General features: G+C 51.4%; 8 protein-coding genes across 8 annotated transcripts; 3 read left to right on the plus strand and 5 right to left on the minus strand.

Annotated features, from left to right (window-relative positions):
* Positions 1-86: 86 nt before the first annotated feature.
* On the minus strand, positions 87-1385 carry JCM6883_004566 (uncharacterized protein; the record flags this gene model as incomplete). Its single annotated transcript, XM_076633450.1, has 5 exons — positions 87-589; positions 655-734; positions 798-1006; positions 1069-1286; positions 1343-1385. Coding segments are annotated over 5 exons (1053 nt in total), but the record flags the coding sequence as incomplete, so codon positions are not given.
* Positions 1386-1607: 222 nt separating this feature from the next.
* Positions 1608-4033, plus strand: ORC5 (origin recognition complex subunit 5; the record flags this gene model as incomplete). The annotated part of the gene is made up of 6 exons (XM_076633451.1): positions 1608-2480; positions 2543-2660; positions 2723-2950; positions 3007-3546; positions 3624-3793; positions 3857-4033. 6 exons carry the CDS (start codon positions 1608-1610, stop codon positions 4031-4033), a joined length of 2106 nt encoding a protein of 701 aa, XP_076486500.1.
* Positions 4034-4395: 362 nt separating this feature from the next.
* JCM6883_004568 (sterol desaturase family protein) lies at positions 4396-6048 on the minus strand (the record flags this gene model as incomplete). Its single annotated transcript, XM_076633452.1, has 8 exons — positions 4396-4446; positions 4527-4604; positions 4663-4767; positions 4833-5170; positions 5238-5333; positions 5399-5485; positions 5545-5749; positions 5827-6048. 8 exons carry the CDS (start codon positions 6046-6048, stop codon positions 4396-4398), a joined length of 1182 nt encoding a protein of 393 aa, XP_076486501.1.
* Positions 6049-6349: 301 nt separating this feature from the next.
* Positions 6350-7455, minus strand: JCM6883_004569 (uncharacterized protein; the record flags this gene model as incomplete). Its single annotated transcript, XM_076633453.1, has 4 exons — positions 6350-6716; positions 6790-7031; positions 7095-7333; positions 7434-7455. 4 exons carry the CDS (start codon positions 7453-7455, stop codon positions 6350-6352), a joined length of 870 nt encoding a protein of 289 aa, XP_076486502.1.
* A 166-nt stretch (positions 7456-7621) lies between these two features.
* On the plus strand, positions 7622-9906 carry GPI10 (putative glycosylphosphatidylinositol-alpha 1,2 mannosyltransferase; the record flags this gene model as incomplete). The annotated part of the gene is made up of 7 exons (XM_076633454.1): positions 7622-7942; positions 8006-8110; positions 8227-8399; positions 8472-8627; positions 8690-9466; positions 9545-9834; positions 9890-9906. 7 exons carry the CDS (start codon positions 7622-7624, stop codon positions 9904-9906), a joined length of 1839 nt encoding a protein of 612 aa, XP_076486503.1.
* An 87-nt stretch (positions 9907-9993) lies between these two features.
* MTQ2 (S-adenosylmethionine-dependent methyltransferase) lies at positions 9994-10973 on the minus strand (the record flags this gene model as incomplete). The annotated part of the gene is made up of 6 exons (XM_076633455.1): positions 9994-10083; positions 10143-10244; positions 10309-10586; positions 10647-10705; positions 10766-10844; positions 10907-10973. 6 exons carry the CDS (start codon positions 10971-10973, stop codon positions 9994-9996), a joined length of 675 nt encoding a protein of 224 aa, XP_076486504.1.
* Positions 10974-11713: 740 nt separating this feature from the next.
* JCM6883_004572 (ferric reductase family protein) lies at positions 11714-14075 on the plus strand (the record flags this gene model as incomplete). The annotated part of the gene is made up of 7 exons (XM_076633456.1): positions 11714-12229; positions 12291-12473; positions 12535-12669; positions 12739-12856; positions 12918-13112; positions 13175-13906; positions 13975-14075. The coding sequence occupies 7 exons, from the start codon at positions 11714-11716 to the stop codon at positions 14073-14075; spliced, it is 1980 nt and encodes a 659-aa protein (XP_076486505.1).
* Positions 14076-14491: 416 nt separating this feature from the next.
* Positions 14492-16676, minus strand: JCM6883_004573 (uncharacterized protein; the record flags this gene model as incomplete). The annotated part of the gene is made up of 4 exons (XM_076633457.1): positions 14492-14559; positions 14628-16128; positions 16192-16272; positions 16356-16676. 4 exons carry the CDS (start codon positions 16674-16676, stop codon positions 14492-14494), a joined length of 1971 nt encoding a protein of 656 aa, XP_076486506.1.
* Between the last annotated feature and the right edge of the window lie 923 nt (positions 16677-17599).

The raw sequence follows: 17599 nt of genomic DNA on the forward strand, positions 1-17599 counted from the left end.
TGTGTCTCTGTTGTGTTCTATCTTTCTGTTTGGTGTTCGATATCTATATAGAGAGAGAGAGAGAGAGAGAGAGAGAGAGAACTCACAGCGGTCTCGTCATCCCTGAAATCGATGAATCCAACTCCTTTAAATACTCGTTTCCTCTCTTCTCTCAGTTCACACCAAACCTGCGCATTGTATCGGGGATACTTCGGATTCGGATTCGGTAGATTATCCGGAATCTCCTTCGGCCAATTCTCATCGAAATTCGTTTCGAGAGGTGAGTGCCCGAAGTATTCTTCAGGAGAAGAACCGATCGCAGGGTTGATCGTGAGTAGAGCTTTCTCGTAAGCAGCGACGACTCTATCGTAAGTTGCGAGTTCTTCTTTCGAAGCTCCTGGATCGGGGGCGACGGGAGCTGGAGGGAATTCGACGTTGACGGGACGACGGGGAACGGTACCGGCTTTCTGAAGTGCGGTCAGGAACGCAGAGTTGACGATGTGGATCGTTAAAAGTGAGGCGACGGTCGCGTTGTTGGAAGGTGCGAACGTTTTCAGGATGTAGTGGGTGTGACGAGGAGTAGGGGGTGTCAAGTCTGATACTTTGAAGCCTAGGAGAGCAATCGACCAGCTCAGCCTTGACTCGTAGAACAGGGAAACGGGGAGGTAGAGTTACCGAGATTTTTCGCTAATTGACGATGACCATCTTTCAACGTACCCTGCGGGAAGCAAAGAACGACGGGTTTCCACTCGAACCTGAAGAGGAAAGAAACATGTAAGCAATATCCTATCGCGACCAGCTGAAGCGGCAGAGCTCACTCGAATTCGTAGCCTTTCGTATCTCGAAAATGATCACCATCTCGAACTTCTATTTCTACCGTCTTGATTCCCGTCTTTCCTCCTCCTTCAGCCGTCGCGACGAGGGTCTGAGGCTCTTCGTTTCGACGAGTGAGCACGAGCTTGGAACGATGCGAGTAAACTTTGAGGGGATACGGAGTCAAATTCGAAGGATCTGAAGGGTTGTCCTTCTGTATGCAGCTCCCGAGTCTTAGTCCCCGAATGACCGAGGTAAAGAGTTGGGTCCACACACCTCGTTCCAGTCCTCTTTTGGACCAGTCTCCCACTCCCAAGCTCCGTCTTTACTAATCGCCAAACTTTTAATCTTGAAATCGTACAAACGATCTTTACTCGCAGGACCTTGACCTCCCGACGCATTCACACCTCTGATTCCTCCTGCTCGGCCAGTCTTGTAGGTTCGGGAAGGGCGGAGGTAACAGGATGATCGAGCAGGAATCGCATCGACCTCATCTACACGAGGGAGAGAGTCAGTCGCAGCTCGAGTAGTACGGAAGAGCTCGACTTACCGGTTGGAGAGTTGTGGAATGTCCCTCGAACGATCCAAACCATGATCGGATGAGAGTTGAAGGAACGAGCGGGGTGAAACCGAGATCTACGCTCTACCTTGACCAGGCGCGCGTGCGTGGAGTTGCTCGGCTAGTCGGAGTGCTGTCTAGATGCTCTGGTCGGGTCGAGTGAGTGTCAAGAGGAAGGAAACGAATCTCATCTCTTTCTTCCTCTCTTTCGCTTCCTTCACCCTCTGCGTATTCTCGGAAGCGCGTAGCTACAGCTATGAGCACCCCCTTTGCGCAGCAGTTCGCGTCTCTCGTCTCATCCGTTTCCCCTCCTCCCTCTATCTTCATTCATTCTCCCTCCGGCTCTCCCACTCTCCCCGCGAGCGTTCTCTCGATCCTACAAGCTCAAACAGCCTCCAAGCCAACCAAAGAAACGATCCCGCATATTCAAGACCTCCTCCCGAAAGTCGCTCATGTCAATCTCGAACAAATTCATTCGACGAAACAGTTATTCGATCAACTCTTGAATCAGTTCGTAGCGTGGAACGAGAGGTGGGGAGATGGAGAGATGGGAGTAGCGAATTGGGAGGAATCTAGAGGGTTGAAAGGGTTGAAAGTCGTCAAAACGAATAACAACAAGGCGAAACGAACGACGAAAACGAGTCAGGAAAGACAGAGGAAGAGGCAGAGAATGATGGATGACGAACAACAGGGTGGAGAAGATGAGGAAGGGAACGTCGAGCTCGGTGAAGCGGAGGCGAGAGAGGACGAATGGAAACTCGAATGGAATCTTTCAGTCGTCGCTCCTCCTCCTTCGACTAAATTGGCACCGATTCGTAATACTCTCGAAGCTTTCCATACCTCTCTATCAACGATCTTTGACCTATCAGCAGCTACGGCACGCCCAAAAGCGTCCGCCGACTCCACCGACGATCTCGATTTCCAACCTGGAATTTCTCTCTCTCTTCAGAAGGAACCGACACAAGCGACAAAACACGCGAGACGGTACATCGTGATTGAACATGGAGAGATGCTAGGAGACCTTGCCGCGGGATCAGGTGGAGGAGGAGGAGGTGGTCTGTCAGGGGCAGCTAAAGAGACCGGAATCGGGATGACTTTTACGTCGACCATTCACCGCCTGGCACAGCTTGTAAGCCTCGTCGCTTCTTCTTACGTTTGCGCTAGATGCTGACGAGCGTCACTCGACACTAGTCTGAACTACCGATCACCGTCATCGTGCTTTCTCGATTCCCGTATCGCAAATCTCGGGAAACCTTGGTTGGATTACCCTCTCCTATCGTGCTCGAATACCCTAATCCTACCCTCGAGAGTGCGTTTCCATTCCTATCGAATAACTAGCCTGCCTCTCGTCCTGACACTTGCCTTCAATAGATTCCCTTCCGCTTCTCCATTCCCGCTTCACCTCCTCCCCTCTCTTCTCTCGGCCTCGTCCCACGACCTCTCGTCTTTCCGCACAAGATCTCTCAGTCCTATTCAAAACCTTCCTTCATCTCCTGGCTATGACGCTGCAGAGTGCGATCGGGAACGATTTGGATCAGTTGAGTTGGTGGACTTGCAAATTATGGCCTCAATGCGTCGATCTCGTCGAAGGGAGTAATCGTGAGTAGCTCTTCGTCGCTCTTGGATATACTCTGCCTAACAGTCTTCGCTTGCAGCCCCGATACCGCCCGACAAGTTGGATCGATTGAAAATCGCTCTTCAACCTCATCTCAATTCGGTTCTCTCCCAACTCGGTCAACCTCGAACTTCGCTCACAAACCTTCCGGAGCGAGAACAAAAGACCGGTATCGCGGGAACAGCAGCAGGTGAAGCGACAACCGGGGAACCGGTCGTTCGACATGGGTTCGCAGGAGTCATTCGAGAAGTACCGAAAGGACCAACTTATCTAGCACCCGTCAACGATTCACCTCCGAAATCGACCTCGTTCGCCTCTTCCTCCTCTGCTGCTGAACTCGACCTTGGTTCTCCTCCACTTCGACCTTTCCCCCTTCCCTCAACCTCGTCTTCTTCGGCTCTCCTGAACTCGCACAAACCCTCTCCGACCGCTTTCTCCTCTCTTTCGAAATCACTCCCAACGATCTCTCGGTTCATCTTGATCGCGTCTTATCTCGCAGCTCACAACCCTCCCAAATCCGACGTGAGGATGTTTGTAAAAGTTGATGAACTCGAAGGAGTAGCTAGAAAAGGGAAGAAGGGCAAAAGAGGGAGCAAGAAAATACAGGCAGGAGTTTCACCGAAAAAGAAAAAGGTATCTCTTGCTCCGATTCAACAGCTTTCGAGGTTTCGATAAAGCTGATTCGACACCGAGAGATACAGGGTAATGTAGCAGCATTCATGTCGGGAGGTAAACCTTTCGCTTATGAACGGTTGATCGCGATTTTCGAATCGATCATTGATGAACAACGAGAATTCGCAATCGGTTCAATCTCGGTTCATTCTTCTGTCAGACTTTCTCTCTTCTCCTCACATACTCCCCGTCGTTGACTTACGACTCGCATTAATCAGGTTCAAACTCTACTTTCATTGAGGTTACTGTTGAAAGCGAGTGGAGAAAAGACCGACAAAGGTGCGCTGGATGGAGTAAGGTTGAAGTGCCCGTTGTCGAGAGACGAGGTCGATGGACTTGGGAAAGGAGTCGGTTGGGTAGAGTGGAAGGAGAGGTTGGTCGATATTGATGATTGAATCGAGCAAAAGTTTCCTTGGATCGAAATGTGACTTTTCCGCGTGAAGGTCTGTCGAGAGGAGGGCACAGCAAAGTTGGTCCCTCGTAATGAACACGCTAGCTGTGTGATGTCGAGATCAGTCGGAGCAAGGCGGAACTTGGCGCAAAAGTTGAACTCGGCGAGATTCTCTCGCCCTTGAGTTCAGTAAGGATAGACTAAGTTACATAGGATCACAGATCGTTGATAGTCAAAAGTGTCACAGCTATATACATATATCAAGATAGATACAGATTAAGGGTCGAGTAATGAAACGGTTCCGGTCGAAACGAACGGGATCTCAAATTCGACCTGTAGTGGTACACCGATGTTACAGACTTCGCTTTACATACCGTAGCACTCGATTCGCTCGGCAGCTGTACCGAAGATGCGGTCCTGTTCACGAAAACGAAAGAAGCAACGTTAGATTCAGGTCTCGCAAAAACGACGACGCTGAAGAAGGAAAGATCGCTTGCCCATATGCGCGTTTGTTTTCCATAATTACCCGCGAGACCCTTTGCGATGCTGCCTTTGCCGAAACGATGGTGAAGGTCCTGAGAGCGAAGGAGAGGTCAGCAAAAGTCGACGGACTGAAAAGATTGAACTACTCACATGATCCTCGACGATCAAGTCCATCTTTAGCGGTGTCAAGAAGGGAGCCAGTACCGGATGAGGCCAGTACGCGCGAACACCGGAGTGACCCATCATTTCGACGTACTAATCGAGAAAAAGCGAAAGTGAGCTCAGATCGCAAAGAGTCACGACCCGGAGAAAGAGCTTACGATAGTGTAGCACATGGTCAAATACAACTCAGAGAACGACATGGGGACAACCAACGAAGTGGCAAGAGGAATCGAGAAGACCTCGAGGAATTCTTGACGAGATTCGGCGAGAATCGAAAGGATTGGAGTCGGGTGCTTCGTTGTGTGATGATGTTGGTGGATCGACCACAGGTAGTCGTTCTCGTGGGTGAGGCGGTGGTAGCAGTAGAAGAAGTAATCGAGGACGATCTCCCAGGCGCCAAGTCGTAGAGGGTAATCCCAATTGAACGTGAAGAGGGGCTGCTCATTTTTGTCGTAGCGGAGCATGAAAGTGATAGCGGTTCGTACGAACATGAACGCTGTGGTTGATGTGTGCGTCAGTCTCAATGATGAACGATGGGGGAACTTGAGCGGAACGGAACTCACCGACAATGCCGATTGCGAGATGTCTCACTGACTTGTCGGGGGTTCTGTCTCGTCCGATTTGCTTCTCGTCGAATGTACCGTAAACGACGAGGTAGTCTGGGCACAAGTTTGACAATGAGTAAATCTTGAGCTTTCGCAATCCGATGATTGAGGAAACCTACGATTGAGACGATGCACAACTGCGAGTGCAAACAGAATGAAGGCGTGCAGATAGAAAGTGTACGCGAGACCGGTTGACCATTTGTAGTCTGCAAGGAGGATCGTCAGTTTACCCACTTCGACAATTCCGGCGACGTTTACAACTCACTAGGGAAAGCCCAATACGCCAGCTGCTGAATGATGATGGGTGCTAATCCTCTACTGATGACGAAGATATTTTCCTTGGTCATCGAGTGGACGGGGACCGGACCGCGATCGAGCTTTTCGTCCTTGAGCTCGTGAATCGTCGAAGGACATGTCGCAAGATTGCACAGGAACTCGGCTGGGTTCATCTCCGTCTTCTTCTTCAAGTACTGTATACATGAAAGTACAAGGACGTCAACGAATCTTGCACTAACCTGAAACTCAGAGACGAAAAAGCAAAACATACAAAAGTACTGGGAGGTCTTCTGTCGACCATCTGTCTCGTCGTTCGCAGGGTTGATCCAGGGGCCTTGCCATCAGGATCGGCAGCGTACGAGATGGGTGTTTCAGTCTCCGAGGATGACTCGTCTGGATCAGTGAGTTCACCTGTCGAAGGACGTCTTTGAACTGGTTGAGGTTTCTCCGAGATCCGTCGAGTCGTCGAATCCATAGCGGTAACGGACGCCATTGTGTGTTGTATCGCAAGTGCTGTAGTGGAAGAGAGAGAGGAAGATCGCTCAGAGTAAACTAGATCATCATCGGAAATTGCCAAACGGTGACCTTCCACTTTTTTCGCCGAGTCTTTCGTAGACTGTGAAATTCGCGAGTTTGACGGGAAGAACATGAGAGGTGATTCCGCATGATAGATGACAAACAGATCTAGCGCTACAAGAATATATGTGGGAGAGGCTACAGAGCGATATCGATACGGATAAAAACAGATAGGGTGAAAATTTCCCTTTTTCTCCAACGCAAAACAAGCTCATCCTTCACGAGAGTCGAGTGCTGACTAGATCCCCTACGTAAGCAGTCGCCGCCGAGATCCCATTAACGACAGCTCGATAGTTTCCATACTTCAAACTCGCGCTAGATCCCATATCGCCTTGAGCTTCGTACGTGATCAACGGTCGCCTCAAGTTCGTGTCTGAGTAAGCCGAGTACGTAGCCGAGCCGTTGAGACCGTAGGTGATAGTGAGAGTGTGCGAGATCGTCTTGCCGAACCAATACGCGACGCCGGCGGCTGGGAAAGGTTGAGCGCAAACCGAACATCCTCTGACTGAATCCGAGATGCGGACTTGTCCGTTTTGATAGCCGAGGGTGAGAACGGGTCCTCCACTAGCGTCTCTCCTTAGAATTCTGACGATGAACGAAATCAATGTGAGTTAGCAGACCGTAATTCGAAGACATTGGAGGAGGAGAAGTCACTCACTGCCAGGCATGGAAGAATTGTGGAGTAGTGGACGTGCTCGTCGATTGAAAGCTCTTCCATGTGTATCTCCAAGTAGATCCAGCGGGTGCGCCAGGCCAAGTCAAGAACTCGTTCCTTTGGCGAGGAGACGGAGTTCTGGTCGGAGTTGGTGTCGGATCAATCGTTGTAGAGGCAGTCGAGGTCGCGGTCGAGGTAGAGGTCGGTAATGTATCAGTCGTGTTGGTGGAGTCTTGTCGTTTGACCTATTATTGATAGTGTGAGCAAAAATGAGCGAAATCGAGAGACAGGCACTTCAGAAAACTCACCAGATGACTGACACTCATCGATGCTTGCTCCGGGAATGCTTCAAAGTAGCTATCGAGATCTTCGTCGTTGGCGGCTACCCGTTCTTCTGCAGCGCGTCTGGCGGACCAAGCCTGGTCCGATTGCGTCGAGTTGAAAACGACGACGTCTCGACGAGCCTTAGTCGAAGCAGGTTTCGTCGTGGACTCGAGGTTTCCGCTATCGCCGGTATCTAAGGGTGCGTAGTCGGAGTGAGAGAGATCTGGAAGACAAGAGTTCTAGAGAGCGAGAGGCTTGGGGCTGCTCCGGTTCGAGAAACGAGAAAACCTTCCGGATTCGTCGGAGCATCTTCCTCCACTCACCGATTTCCCTTGCACCGTTCATTCAACTTGTGCGACACCTCAAAGGTTTCTGTACACCTCACGACAATCAGCGATACAGCTTTTGATGACGGAGAGCTTCGAATCCCTCATCTTACCACCTCCATCTCGCCGTCCCTCACAGCTCGACTAGACGGTAGCCCTACCCGCTCGACAGATCCGTTCAGTCCATGAACCCCTCTTCTGCCTCGTCCTACCTGATAGCCCTCGTATTTCGACTCGTCAACGCTTTCATCTCCCGATCTTTCTTTCAACCCGACGAGTACTGGCAATCGCTCGAAGTCGCTCATCTGTTGGTGTTCGGATACGGATACAAGACTTGGGAATGGCGGACAACGGACTCGGCGAGTTTAGGGGAATGGGGAAGCTGGAAAAGGCTGATGAAAGACGGAGGAGCAGGCGGAATCAGAAGTCCATTAAGCGTACTACCGACTGCGGTCTTGTATCAGATCTTGCGCGGGCTCAATATGGATGACACAGGCGAATGGCTTGTGAGTTATACTTTCGCGTGCGAGAAGCCGTTTCATAGGCTGAGATCGCTTCGCTAGGTTTAGGTTCTGGCGCCTAGACTGTTACAGGCATTCATCGCAGCTTCAACAGACGTAGCTTTCAGGAAGCTAGCCGAGACAGCGCTAGGAAGCGAGTATGGGAACGGTGCCGTGAGTTTTCACTTCTACCCGACAATTGACCCCCTCGGTCAAGAGCGGCGGTCGGTTCCTACTCGCCGAGTGAGATCTCAGACTGAGCTGACTTTAGTCTACCGCTCTTTCTACAGCTTCTCGTCTCCTTGACTTCGTTCTTCAACTTTTTCACCTCGACGAGAACATTTTCGAATTCGACAGAGACCGCTTTAACCGCATGGGCGCTCGTTCGGTGGCCATGGAGGTCGGACACAACGTCAAGTAAGGACGTGCAGGATGAGAATAAAGCGCAGATCGAAGACCGGAGGTACGTCGAGCGAAATGTCTATCCGCGTTCGCGATGAACCGAATTGAATTGTCGTTTCGCTGCCGAATACAGCTCAGGTTCACTGCCTATAGCACTCTCATTTGCAGCTGTAGCGACGATTATACGTCCTTCGAACGCTGTCATTTGGCTGATACTCGGATCTCGACTATTCCTTCAAAGTTCCGCTCGCCAGCGTATATCGATCCTTGTTTCTGCTTCTATCGTCGCGTGAGTCGGCTGGTTCTTGTCATTTGAGATTGAGACTAAAGTGACGTGTTCGTATGTCGCAGCTTCGCGGCAATTGTCGTCTCTCTCGCTGTCGACACCTGGTTCTACCAAACTCCGACTTTCACTCCGCTGCGCTTCCTCTCGACAAACGTCTTTCATTCCATCTCGCTCTTCTACGGTCAGAACCCTTGGCATTTCTACCTCTTGCAAGGCGTTCCTCTCCTTCTCCTCACTCAACTCCCTTTCCTCCTCGACGGTATCCTCAAAATGTATCGGTCGACTCCCTCAACTTCGACCAAGAATCTCTCAGCGCTCAAGGAGCTCGGATGGACGGCTACAGGGACGATCGCGAGTTACTCGGCATTGAGTCACAAAGAATGGAGGTTTCTTCATCCGATTCTACCGATTCTGCACCTCTTCGTCACTCTCTCCCTCGTCTCAGCCTATCAATCGACCTCTCACCCTCCTGCCCCGGCACCGCAACTTCGTCGACTTTCGCTGACGACAAGAGGCCTTCATCCGCTCGAAAGACTCGTCGTCCGATCTCGAATCAAGCTCTCGCATCTGTTGGTTCTTCTCGCCTCGCTCCTTCCGGCTATTTACCTTGCCTCATTTCACCAGAGAGGTCAAAACGATGTTATGCTATGGCTCAGGGACGAAATGCGGGCGCAGCGAACGGGAAAGGCCGGAAGAGTTCAAGGGAGGAAGAAGGGAACGGAAGTCAGAAGTGTCGGATTCGCAATGCCATGTCATTCAACTCCTTGGCAGAGTCACTTGCACTCGAGGGAACTGGAGGAAGAGGGCCGGCTTTGGTTCATCACTTGCGAACCTCCAATCTCGTCAGCTTTCTCCTTGCTCTTCTTTGAATTCTCTCCCTGGCAAGCACTGACGTCTCGAATTTCTATTCTGATGTGCAGAGGGCAACCTCAAGATATCTATCTAGACCACTCAGATCATTTCTACCTCTCCCCATCGACCTACTTCCTCTCGAGATTCCCTCCCTCCGCCGATTCCACGTTTCCGCCGAGCACAGTCTCTTATTCCGCCGATCCATTCTCGACACCTTCCTCCACGCATTCGACCCCGGAAGCTCGTCAAGAATTGATCGAGAATCAGTTCGATCGACAATGGAAATACTCTTCCTGGCCCTCCCACCTCGTCGTCTTCCAAGATCTCCTCGATACTCCCTGTCGACCGGAAGAACCTTGTCGAGATATTGGAGAGCTCCTGATCGATAGGTTGGGGTACAAGGTTGAGAAAAGGTTCTGGAATGGAATAAGAGGATGGCACGAGGATGAGAGGAGAAGAGGTGGAGTCCTGGTACTGAGTTGGCACGACGATCGTGTCGAAGAAGAAGACGAAGGGTTCAAGAGGAGGTAGCGAGCTTTGGGTGGGTAGAACGCCAGAATCGGAGAATGTGAAGATGTTCTCGACCTGCTCTTCGTTTGAGAGTGATCTAATCGAGCCAAGGCCGTGCGTCAGCGTTGTCCGCCTATATAGAGTGCTAGGACTTACTTCGCCCTCGAGACCTCGTTCTTTCATCTGTTCAAGGATCTCGAGAGGTTTGTTCTGAGGAATGGCGACGAGGTAGAACATTCCGCGGTTCGATAGCAGAAGCTACACGGACATGACTACAGTGAGTGAGCGGATCGGCACAATCATGAGAGGAATTTGAGCGCACCTCGACTTGCTCAAGAACCTTGTTCGTGATTTTCATTCCGCTCTCTCCCCCTGCCCAAGCTTTCTCGATCGTTCCCTCCTCTTGCGCATCGTATAGCTCTTCGTCTTCTGTTTCTACATAAGGTGGATTGAACACGAGCACGTCGACTTGTCTTGCCAGTCGAGGGAGGAGCGAAGAAGTAAGATTCGTGAGAATTGGGTCGAGGGGAACTTTGTTGGCGACTCCGGTCTCGAGGGTGCATCGCGTCGCGTGAGGATTCAGGTCGGTACATAGATAGACTGTCAGTGCTACGAGGTTAGTGGCATTTGCGGGAACCGGAGAGAGAAAGGAGAACTTGCGAGCTGAGGAAGAACCACAAATCGAGCCCAAGAACGCTGACACGCAACCTGATCCTGAGCTACTCATAGCCGCTAGAGTCAGCTTGCAAGTCTCCTACACGAGTGTGGGGTCAACGCACCCAATCTCGAGGCAAATGGTGCTTCCTTTCAGTAATTCAACATCTTGCTCCAGAGCGTCGAGAAGGATGAACGTGTCCTCTGTTCCCGTCAGGGGTCTGATCAGCTTACTCAGACGCCTGTCGCTCGAAAGTAGAGCTCACCTGCTGGCTCATAGACGGATTCAAAGTCGACCGCTTTGAGGTGAGAAGTTGAAGGAGTTGGAATCATTCTAGGGCGCGTGAAGGGTCGATCTTGCTGGACTGTCCTTGATGCCTAAGCTGCTGTAGAATCGCAAGTAGCAAGGAGACACAGAGTCAACCAACTTCGGAGAATCTTCATCTCTTTCACTCTCCTTCATCTTGCCGATTCTCCCGACGCGATTCCTCGTAGCACCACAAGACATTCAAGCTATTCAGCTAGACCCTGGCACCCTCTCGATCCCGCCTGGAAGCGACTATTGAATCTGCTTCACGTCTCCCCATGACAAACTCGAACCTCTCCATCCTCCCGCTTCAAGTCTCTGCCGGACTTGCTGAAACATCTCGACACGCGCGGGAATGCATTTTGTCTCTAGAGGCTTCTACAAGGGATCTTCAGTGATCGAAAAAGATCATGTTCACTCGCCTTCTGCCGCTTTCGGAAATTGAAGCAGTTAATCCCTTCCTCTTTCGTAGTCTTCACCTTCCGCGTGCGTCGTTTGAGCTCACGAGGTTTTGTTCTTCTCCAAAATTCACGGAGCCGAACCCGTTCTTGTGAGGGGTGAGCATCCAAATCCGCTCAAATGCAATTTTCCTTACTGCTCCTCTTCATTCTGTCTTCTCCTCTGCCTTTACTCTAGATTGAGACGACGACCGTGACTGTGTCCTACGGTGAGCCCCTAGCCGGCTGTGCCATTACTCGACCCAAGGTGGACTGGATCCAACCCTATCTTTCAACATTCTCGACAACTTCCCTCTCTTCTACCCATCATGTCTCCCGTACTCTCCTCTTCCGACCCCCTCGACGCCTATCTCGGCTTAGCCAACCCAATCTACGCAGCCCTCAACGATACCGCCAATCCTGATCTTCTCCTTTCTCCCTCCTCTTCACTCGGATCTCCTCTCGTCAAACGACTCACCCACGATGCGGCGATCATCGTCGCTCAACAATCATCTCGACAGAAAGCGGCGACTCTCGCCTTCGTGCAATCGTATCAATGGATCATCGTCGCGGTAGTTGGAGTTCTGACAATCCGAAACCTCCTTCTCGTCGCCGCTCGGAACAACCGCAAATGGCAGCTAGTTATTCAGAAGTTGGACGAGTTACATATGGAGAAACTGGGACAAAAGGGGATGAAGCCATTGGGTCATCGAGCACCGACGAGCGCGAAATTGGACGCGGTTCTGTTCTACCCTCTCACTTCGAAATGGTGGCTTGGACTGGAGAAACCCCTTCAACTCTTTCTACTCATCGCGAGTATAGCGATCAATGCTGGATTCATCCTCGTGAGAACCCGATTACTGTCGATTTCAACTCGAGCTCGACTGACCTCTTTCAATTCCGTAGGCTATCTCGTTACAATGGGACGGGCCGGAAACCGAGATTTGGAACACGATTCACGTTGTCGCTTTACGCTGCGGATTCATGTCGTTAGCTCAACTCCCAGCGCTCATCGCATTAACCGGTCGCAACTCGCTCGTTCAATTTCTGACGGGTATTGAGTATCAACATCTGCGATTCGCCCACAAGGTACGCTCAATCGTCCGAGGTTCTTCGAAGCCGACAGTGTGTTGACTCTCGTTTCCTGTAGCTCCTCGCTGGCTGGCTAGCGATTCTCGGCTTGATTCACACCTTCGATGCAACTTTCGCCAACTTCAAGTACTTTGGAGGAAACGGTGTTGGAAACCTCTACCTTCACAACTATTTAGGGCAAACCGGCATCGTCGTAAGCTAGCTCGTGCCATCTCCAATTTCCACGGTCCACGTTGCTGACGATGTCTCGAGCTCGTGGCAGATGATTGTTGGCCTTTTCCTGTGTATCTTCTTCGCCTTCTTCCGAAAGCGTTGCTACGAGATCTTCCTCGTCAGTCATGTCGCCGGAGCGATCATGATGCTCGTCGGGATCATCTATCGTGAGTCATTGCGTTTCTCTTCCGTCTCAGTGAAGACTGACTTAAATCGATCTTTCGCTAGATGTTCCCGCTCTCGCAGTATGGCTCTACGTGCCAGTGGGCTTCTGGATCTTTGAACGACTCGCTCGAATGGTTCAACTCGTCTCGATTTCTCTCCTCATGAAACTCGAATACCGATCTCCCTTCATCAAAGCTCGAGCAACTCTGATCGAAGGAGCTGTCGTCTTAAGAGTGCCCTTCAAGGGAAAATGGCAAGGTAAGGATCGAATCTATCTCGATCTCGAGATGATTTGGGTGGCTAACATCGTCTTTCTGCAGCCGGACAACATGCTTACCTGAAGTTTATCGACCCTTCGTTCATTCGCACTCCTCAAATCTACTTCCAATCTCATCCCTTCAGTATCTCGAACGTACCCGCTTGCTCCGAAGCCGACGAACAAGGTCGACACGAGATGTTGTTCGTCTTGAGAACTCGAAAAGGAATGACCAAGATTCTCGCTGAACGCCTCGCCGCGAGCAACACTGGATCAGCCGATCTCTGGATGACCGTCGAAGGCCCTTACGGTGGATCGATCGATACCTTGGAACAGTTCCACGAGGTTCTCCTCATCGCAGGAGGAGCGGGAATCAGTCACTGCATGTCGATACTCGCGGAAATTCTTCACTCAGCCAGAACTTCGTACGGATGTGCGACTCGCGTAAGGATCGTCTGGACGGTACAAAACGTCGAACAATCGGTCTGGGTTCTCTCGGAACTCCTCAACTCGGCGAAAACTGCCTTCGAAGCCGGCGTCGAACTCCAAATCGAACTCTTCGTTTCGAGAGGAATGGCGGCACCTTCACCTCAAACTGTCGACCTCCTCGTCAAAGAACTTCCTCCTCCGCCTCATCTCGAACAACGACGATCTTCGATGGCGAGTGAAGAATGGAACAACCTGAGCAAGGAATCTCCGATCGCGGATGCGCTAAACATCATAGGTGGACGACCTGCTATCGATCGGATCGTTCCTCATTTCGTCGCTCACGCTGAAGGGAAGTCTCTCGTGGTCGGTACGTGTTCTATCTCATCTTTCGTCGCAGACGATTCTTGTGCTCACGCGTTAACATGTCGCGCGCAGCTTGCGGACCTGGCTCGATGGCCTCAGCAGTTCGATACGAAACGACGAAACTTATCTCCACGTACCCGGTGTCTCTAGAGATTGCTCTTTTTGAATGCTAAAGATCCCCTTCCCTCTTTCAAGTTCCCGCTGTCTCTTTTCGACTTTCGCCCCTTTATAGACGCTCCTCGAAGCGATTTCATCCTGTTCAAAATCATGTAGCCTTTCTGTTACTGTGCTCGCCGTTATCGTGCGGCCAATTCCCTGTAGCTAACTATTTCGGTATACCTTTTCGTTTCGCAATTGCAATCGTTCGACACTGTCTCTCTCCAGCCATGTCTCTCGCACTCGACACGTCCGAATGATTAGTAGGCATAGGCGCGAAAGATATTGCAACAAGGACGAAATGCTGATTTTGCGAGGCGGAACCGAGGCGAGTGTACAGGTCGAGAAAGGTGCTGGGTATGGACAGGGGTATGTGGAATAAAGGTCGAGAGTAAGATAAGGAAGATGCTCGTTCGCGGTTTCATAGGTGAAATCAAACCTCGGCTCGAAGATCGCCCTGCACGAGGGCATAGACCAAGAATCCGACAGCATAAGGCGGAACTAGCATACGACGCGTAACGTCAGCTCTGACGAGCCAGAATCGAGACAACGGATGAGCGAAACCTTACCGAATGTGAACACTTTCGAAACGAGCGTCCACCCTCTTCCGCTGCCAGTACCTCCACCACTCGCAGCTTTTCTCGCCTTGTCGAGAGCTTCCAAGTGACGTCGTCGAATGATGAGACGAGTAGGGCCATCGAGCTCTCGACCTTTGATCGCGAGCGGAGATTTCGGTTTGACCTTTGCGGCGCTCGGGGAGGAGGAGGAAGGGCGAAATGAAGAAGGGAGAGCCGGGAAGCTAGATTGAGCGGCAGAGGTGGAGGATAAGCGAGGTAGACGTTCGTCTATCGACTGAAGCGTGAAGCGAGGGGCAAAGAGGAAGTTTGCCGGGCCGTAACGAGCGACGGCCGAGAGGATCAGGGATGGCGCGGATGGAGGCGGGGTTCTCTTTAGGGTCAAAGGTGATGATGGTAGAGGTGAAGGAAATGGGTGAAGGGGTCGAAGCTTGCAACCGATGTAGGAAGCCGTTGCGAGTCGGATCTTGTTTTCGAGTCCTCCAGTTTTCCGCCGCGACAACCTCCTCGCCGATAGAAGGTTACCGCCCTTCGCATTCGCTGCGGTACCTCTGATTTGGCCGATCCGAACCATGCCAATCTTCCTCTTCTTCGCTCCTAACAATTTCCGCGCTCTCCTCTCACTTTTCCCTCCTATCGATTTCCCTCTTCGTTTCGTCTCATTATTTCCCACCAACCCCTTCGTCTTTGCTGCCTCTTCCATCAGAGCGAGTTTCGCATCCCTCTCACTCCACCTTGTCCTCCCTTCCCATACCGCAGCTCGCATTCGCTCGAACGGCCGACCCAATCCGGCGAACATGTATCCCGCCAATCCACCACTCAGCAAGATCCCAAAGCCCTGAATGACGATCGAGGTGATTGATCGTCTCTTTTTTTCTTCAGTTTCCCATTCTGCCCTATCCCGTCCCTCCTCGATCGCATGACTCGAATTCGTGATCGTAATTCCGTCTATCCACAAGCCCAATCTCCTACTTCCCTCTCGTCCCAATTCGAACGTCGCGAAGAATATTCCGAACCCGAGCGAATCTTTGACGAGGGTCAATCCGAGCAAACTCCAACCTCTCCTGGCCCATTGGCGAGCTTGTTCGATCCTTCGTTCTCGAGCCAGGAGAGTCGGACTCTTCGAGCTGTTCGGAATCGAGTTCGAAAGAGCCGGCGACGAGTTGATATTCGCGGATTGAAAAAGCGAGTCTCGTAGGAGTTGATACCAACTGAGAAACGGTAAACCTCCCGAACCTGCTCCTCCTTTCGTTCGTAGTTTTCCTTTCCGTCGACTTTTCTCCTTCTTGACGCCTCCGTCTGCGCTTGATTGTCGTAGGTACCTCTGCCGTCGAAGGAGCAATAGTCGAGCGTTGTCCAACGGGGTCGAGAGGATAGATTGAGCTGCTCCTGCGATCGAGCCTGAAACGAAAGGAATGTAGAGGAACTCGATCGCAGGGTTGAGCGAAGATGTGTCAGGGATATAAAAATGTCGGAGCAAGAGGCGTTCTGAAGTCTAATGGGACGCGTAAGGGAGATCAGCTTAGAATAAGCGAGCGAGTCAAAAATTGCGAGTCACGGTGTAAGAGGTGAAAAGGGTGAGACCGATCAGAGCGTTGACTATCGCCGGAGGGAGGATATGTCGTGGGATGAACTTCCACTGTGTTTGCGCGCGACAACAAGGCCGTGTCAGCACCCTGATCCGGACAAACGGGAAAATTGGAACCAATACAGGAAACTTACGCCTTCCTTTTTGATCAAGCTTCTCACAAACTGCCTATTAACTGTCTTCAGACCATGTTCTTGTGCTATAGCCTGAATCCCAGCCCAAGTCGAGATCTTGACAGGCCTGAATAATCGAATCGGCCTCTTGAAGAGGAACGCAAGAGTCGCGATCAATGTTCGGGAGAGTGCGGCGAGAGTAGAGGAGCCTTTCCCATCGTTCGTGCTAGTGGAGCTGGTACCAGTCGAAGTGGAGGAGTTAGGAGGCAGAACGAGAGGATGATCATCGTCATTTTGAGAGTGCTTCGGTTCGAGCTGGACGGCGTCGTGACGGGACAACATTCGATTCTAGTGGTCGTGCTTCACGGTGACATCTTATAGACGGTCCTATGCGAGCGAGAGGGAGGTTGAGTACCGACCGATGAAACGGCCAGGTTCACTTCTCCTTCAGCATTTCGCGCTTCGCCCTACAGCCTTCAGCACTCACCTCACTCAAGCTCTCACCGTACGCCCAACTGGCGCACTAGAATCGACACTACCTACATCCTCTCACCACTCAGCTGTATCGATCAACTCCACGGCACCTCCCACCTGGCTCGCTACGAATCAGGCAGTACAGGCGCCCACAGAGCGGTAGATTGATGAGATGAGATCATTGGAACGTCCCTGATACTACTCGGCTTCTATTTGTTTGTTGTGAGTTATCGTCCCTCTCTACTCGCCGCTCGCCTGCTGTCTCGCTTCTCAGCTGACTCATGCTCAGGAACGATCAGTTCATAAGCTCAGCGTTACCTCTTATGCGCCGCGTATCTGCCTAGCTGGCTTTGACGAGCATTTTCTCACCCGTCTTCACTCAACTTCGACTCTGCAGCCTCCCACCTCTTCAAATGCACTGCGTTCGTCATGCAGGGATGTCAACCGTCTGTATTGTATGTAGTGCGATGTCGGAAGGACAAGCTTTGTGAGGATAGAATGAATTGAACATGTTACAAGTTCCCTTTCCGCCTTACCTGTCTCGCTCGCCTCTACCTTCCCCTGCCCTCTCCGAACCGCTAATAAGATTCTTCGACTCGCCATGTACCCATCTGCTGCTGTTCGTCGTGTTCTCTGTTCGGGCGTCGTCATGAACTTGCAATTTCAATTAGCCCGGTTTTAATTTCTTCTTTTCAATTCCTTTCTGCCCTTGTACTGTAAGCTTTCACATCTGCCTTGATGGCATCAATGAATTCTAGCTACTCGGTCCCTGACGCAACTCTCGCGCGAGA

This window comes from Sporobolomyces salmoneus, assembly GCF_050403485.1.
Source record: "Sporobolomyces salmoneus JCM6883 DNA, S_salmoneus_JCM6883_v1_ctg39, whole genome shotgun sequence".
Lineage (NCBI taxonomy): Eukaryota > Fungi > Basidiomycota > Microbotryomycetes > Sporidiobolales > Sporidiobolaceae > Sporobolomyces > Sporobolomyces salmoneus.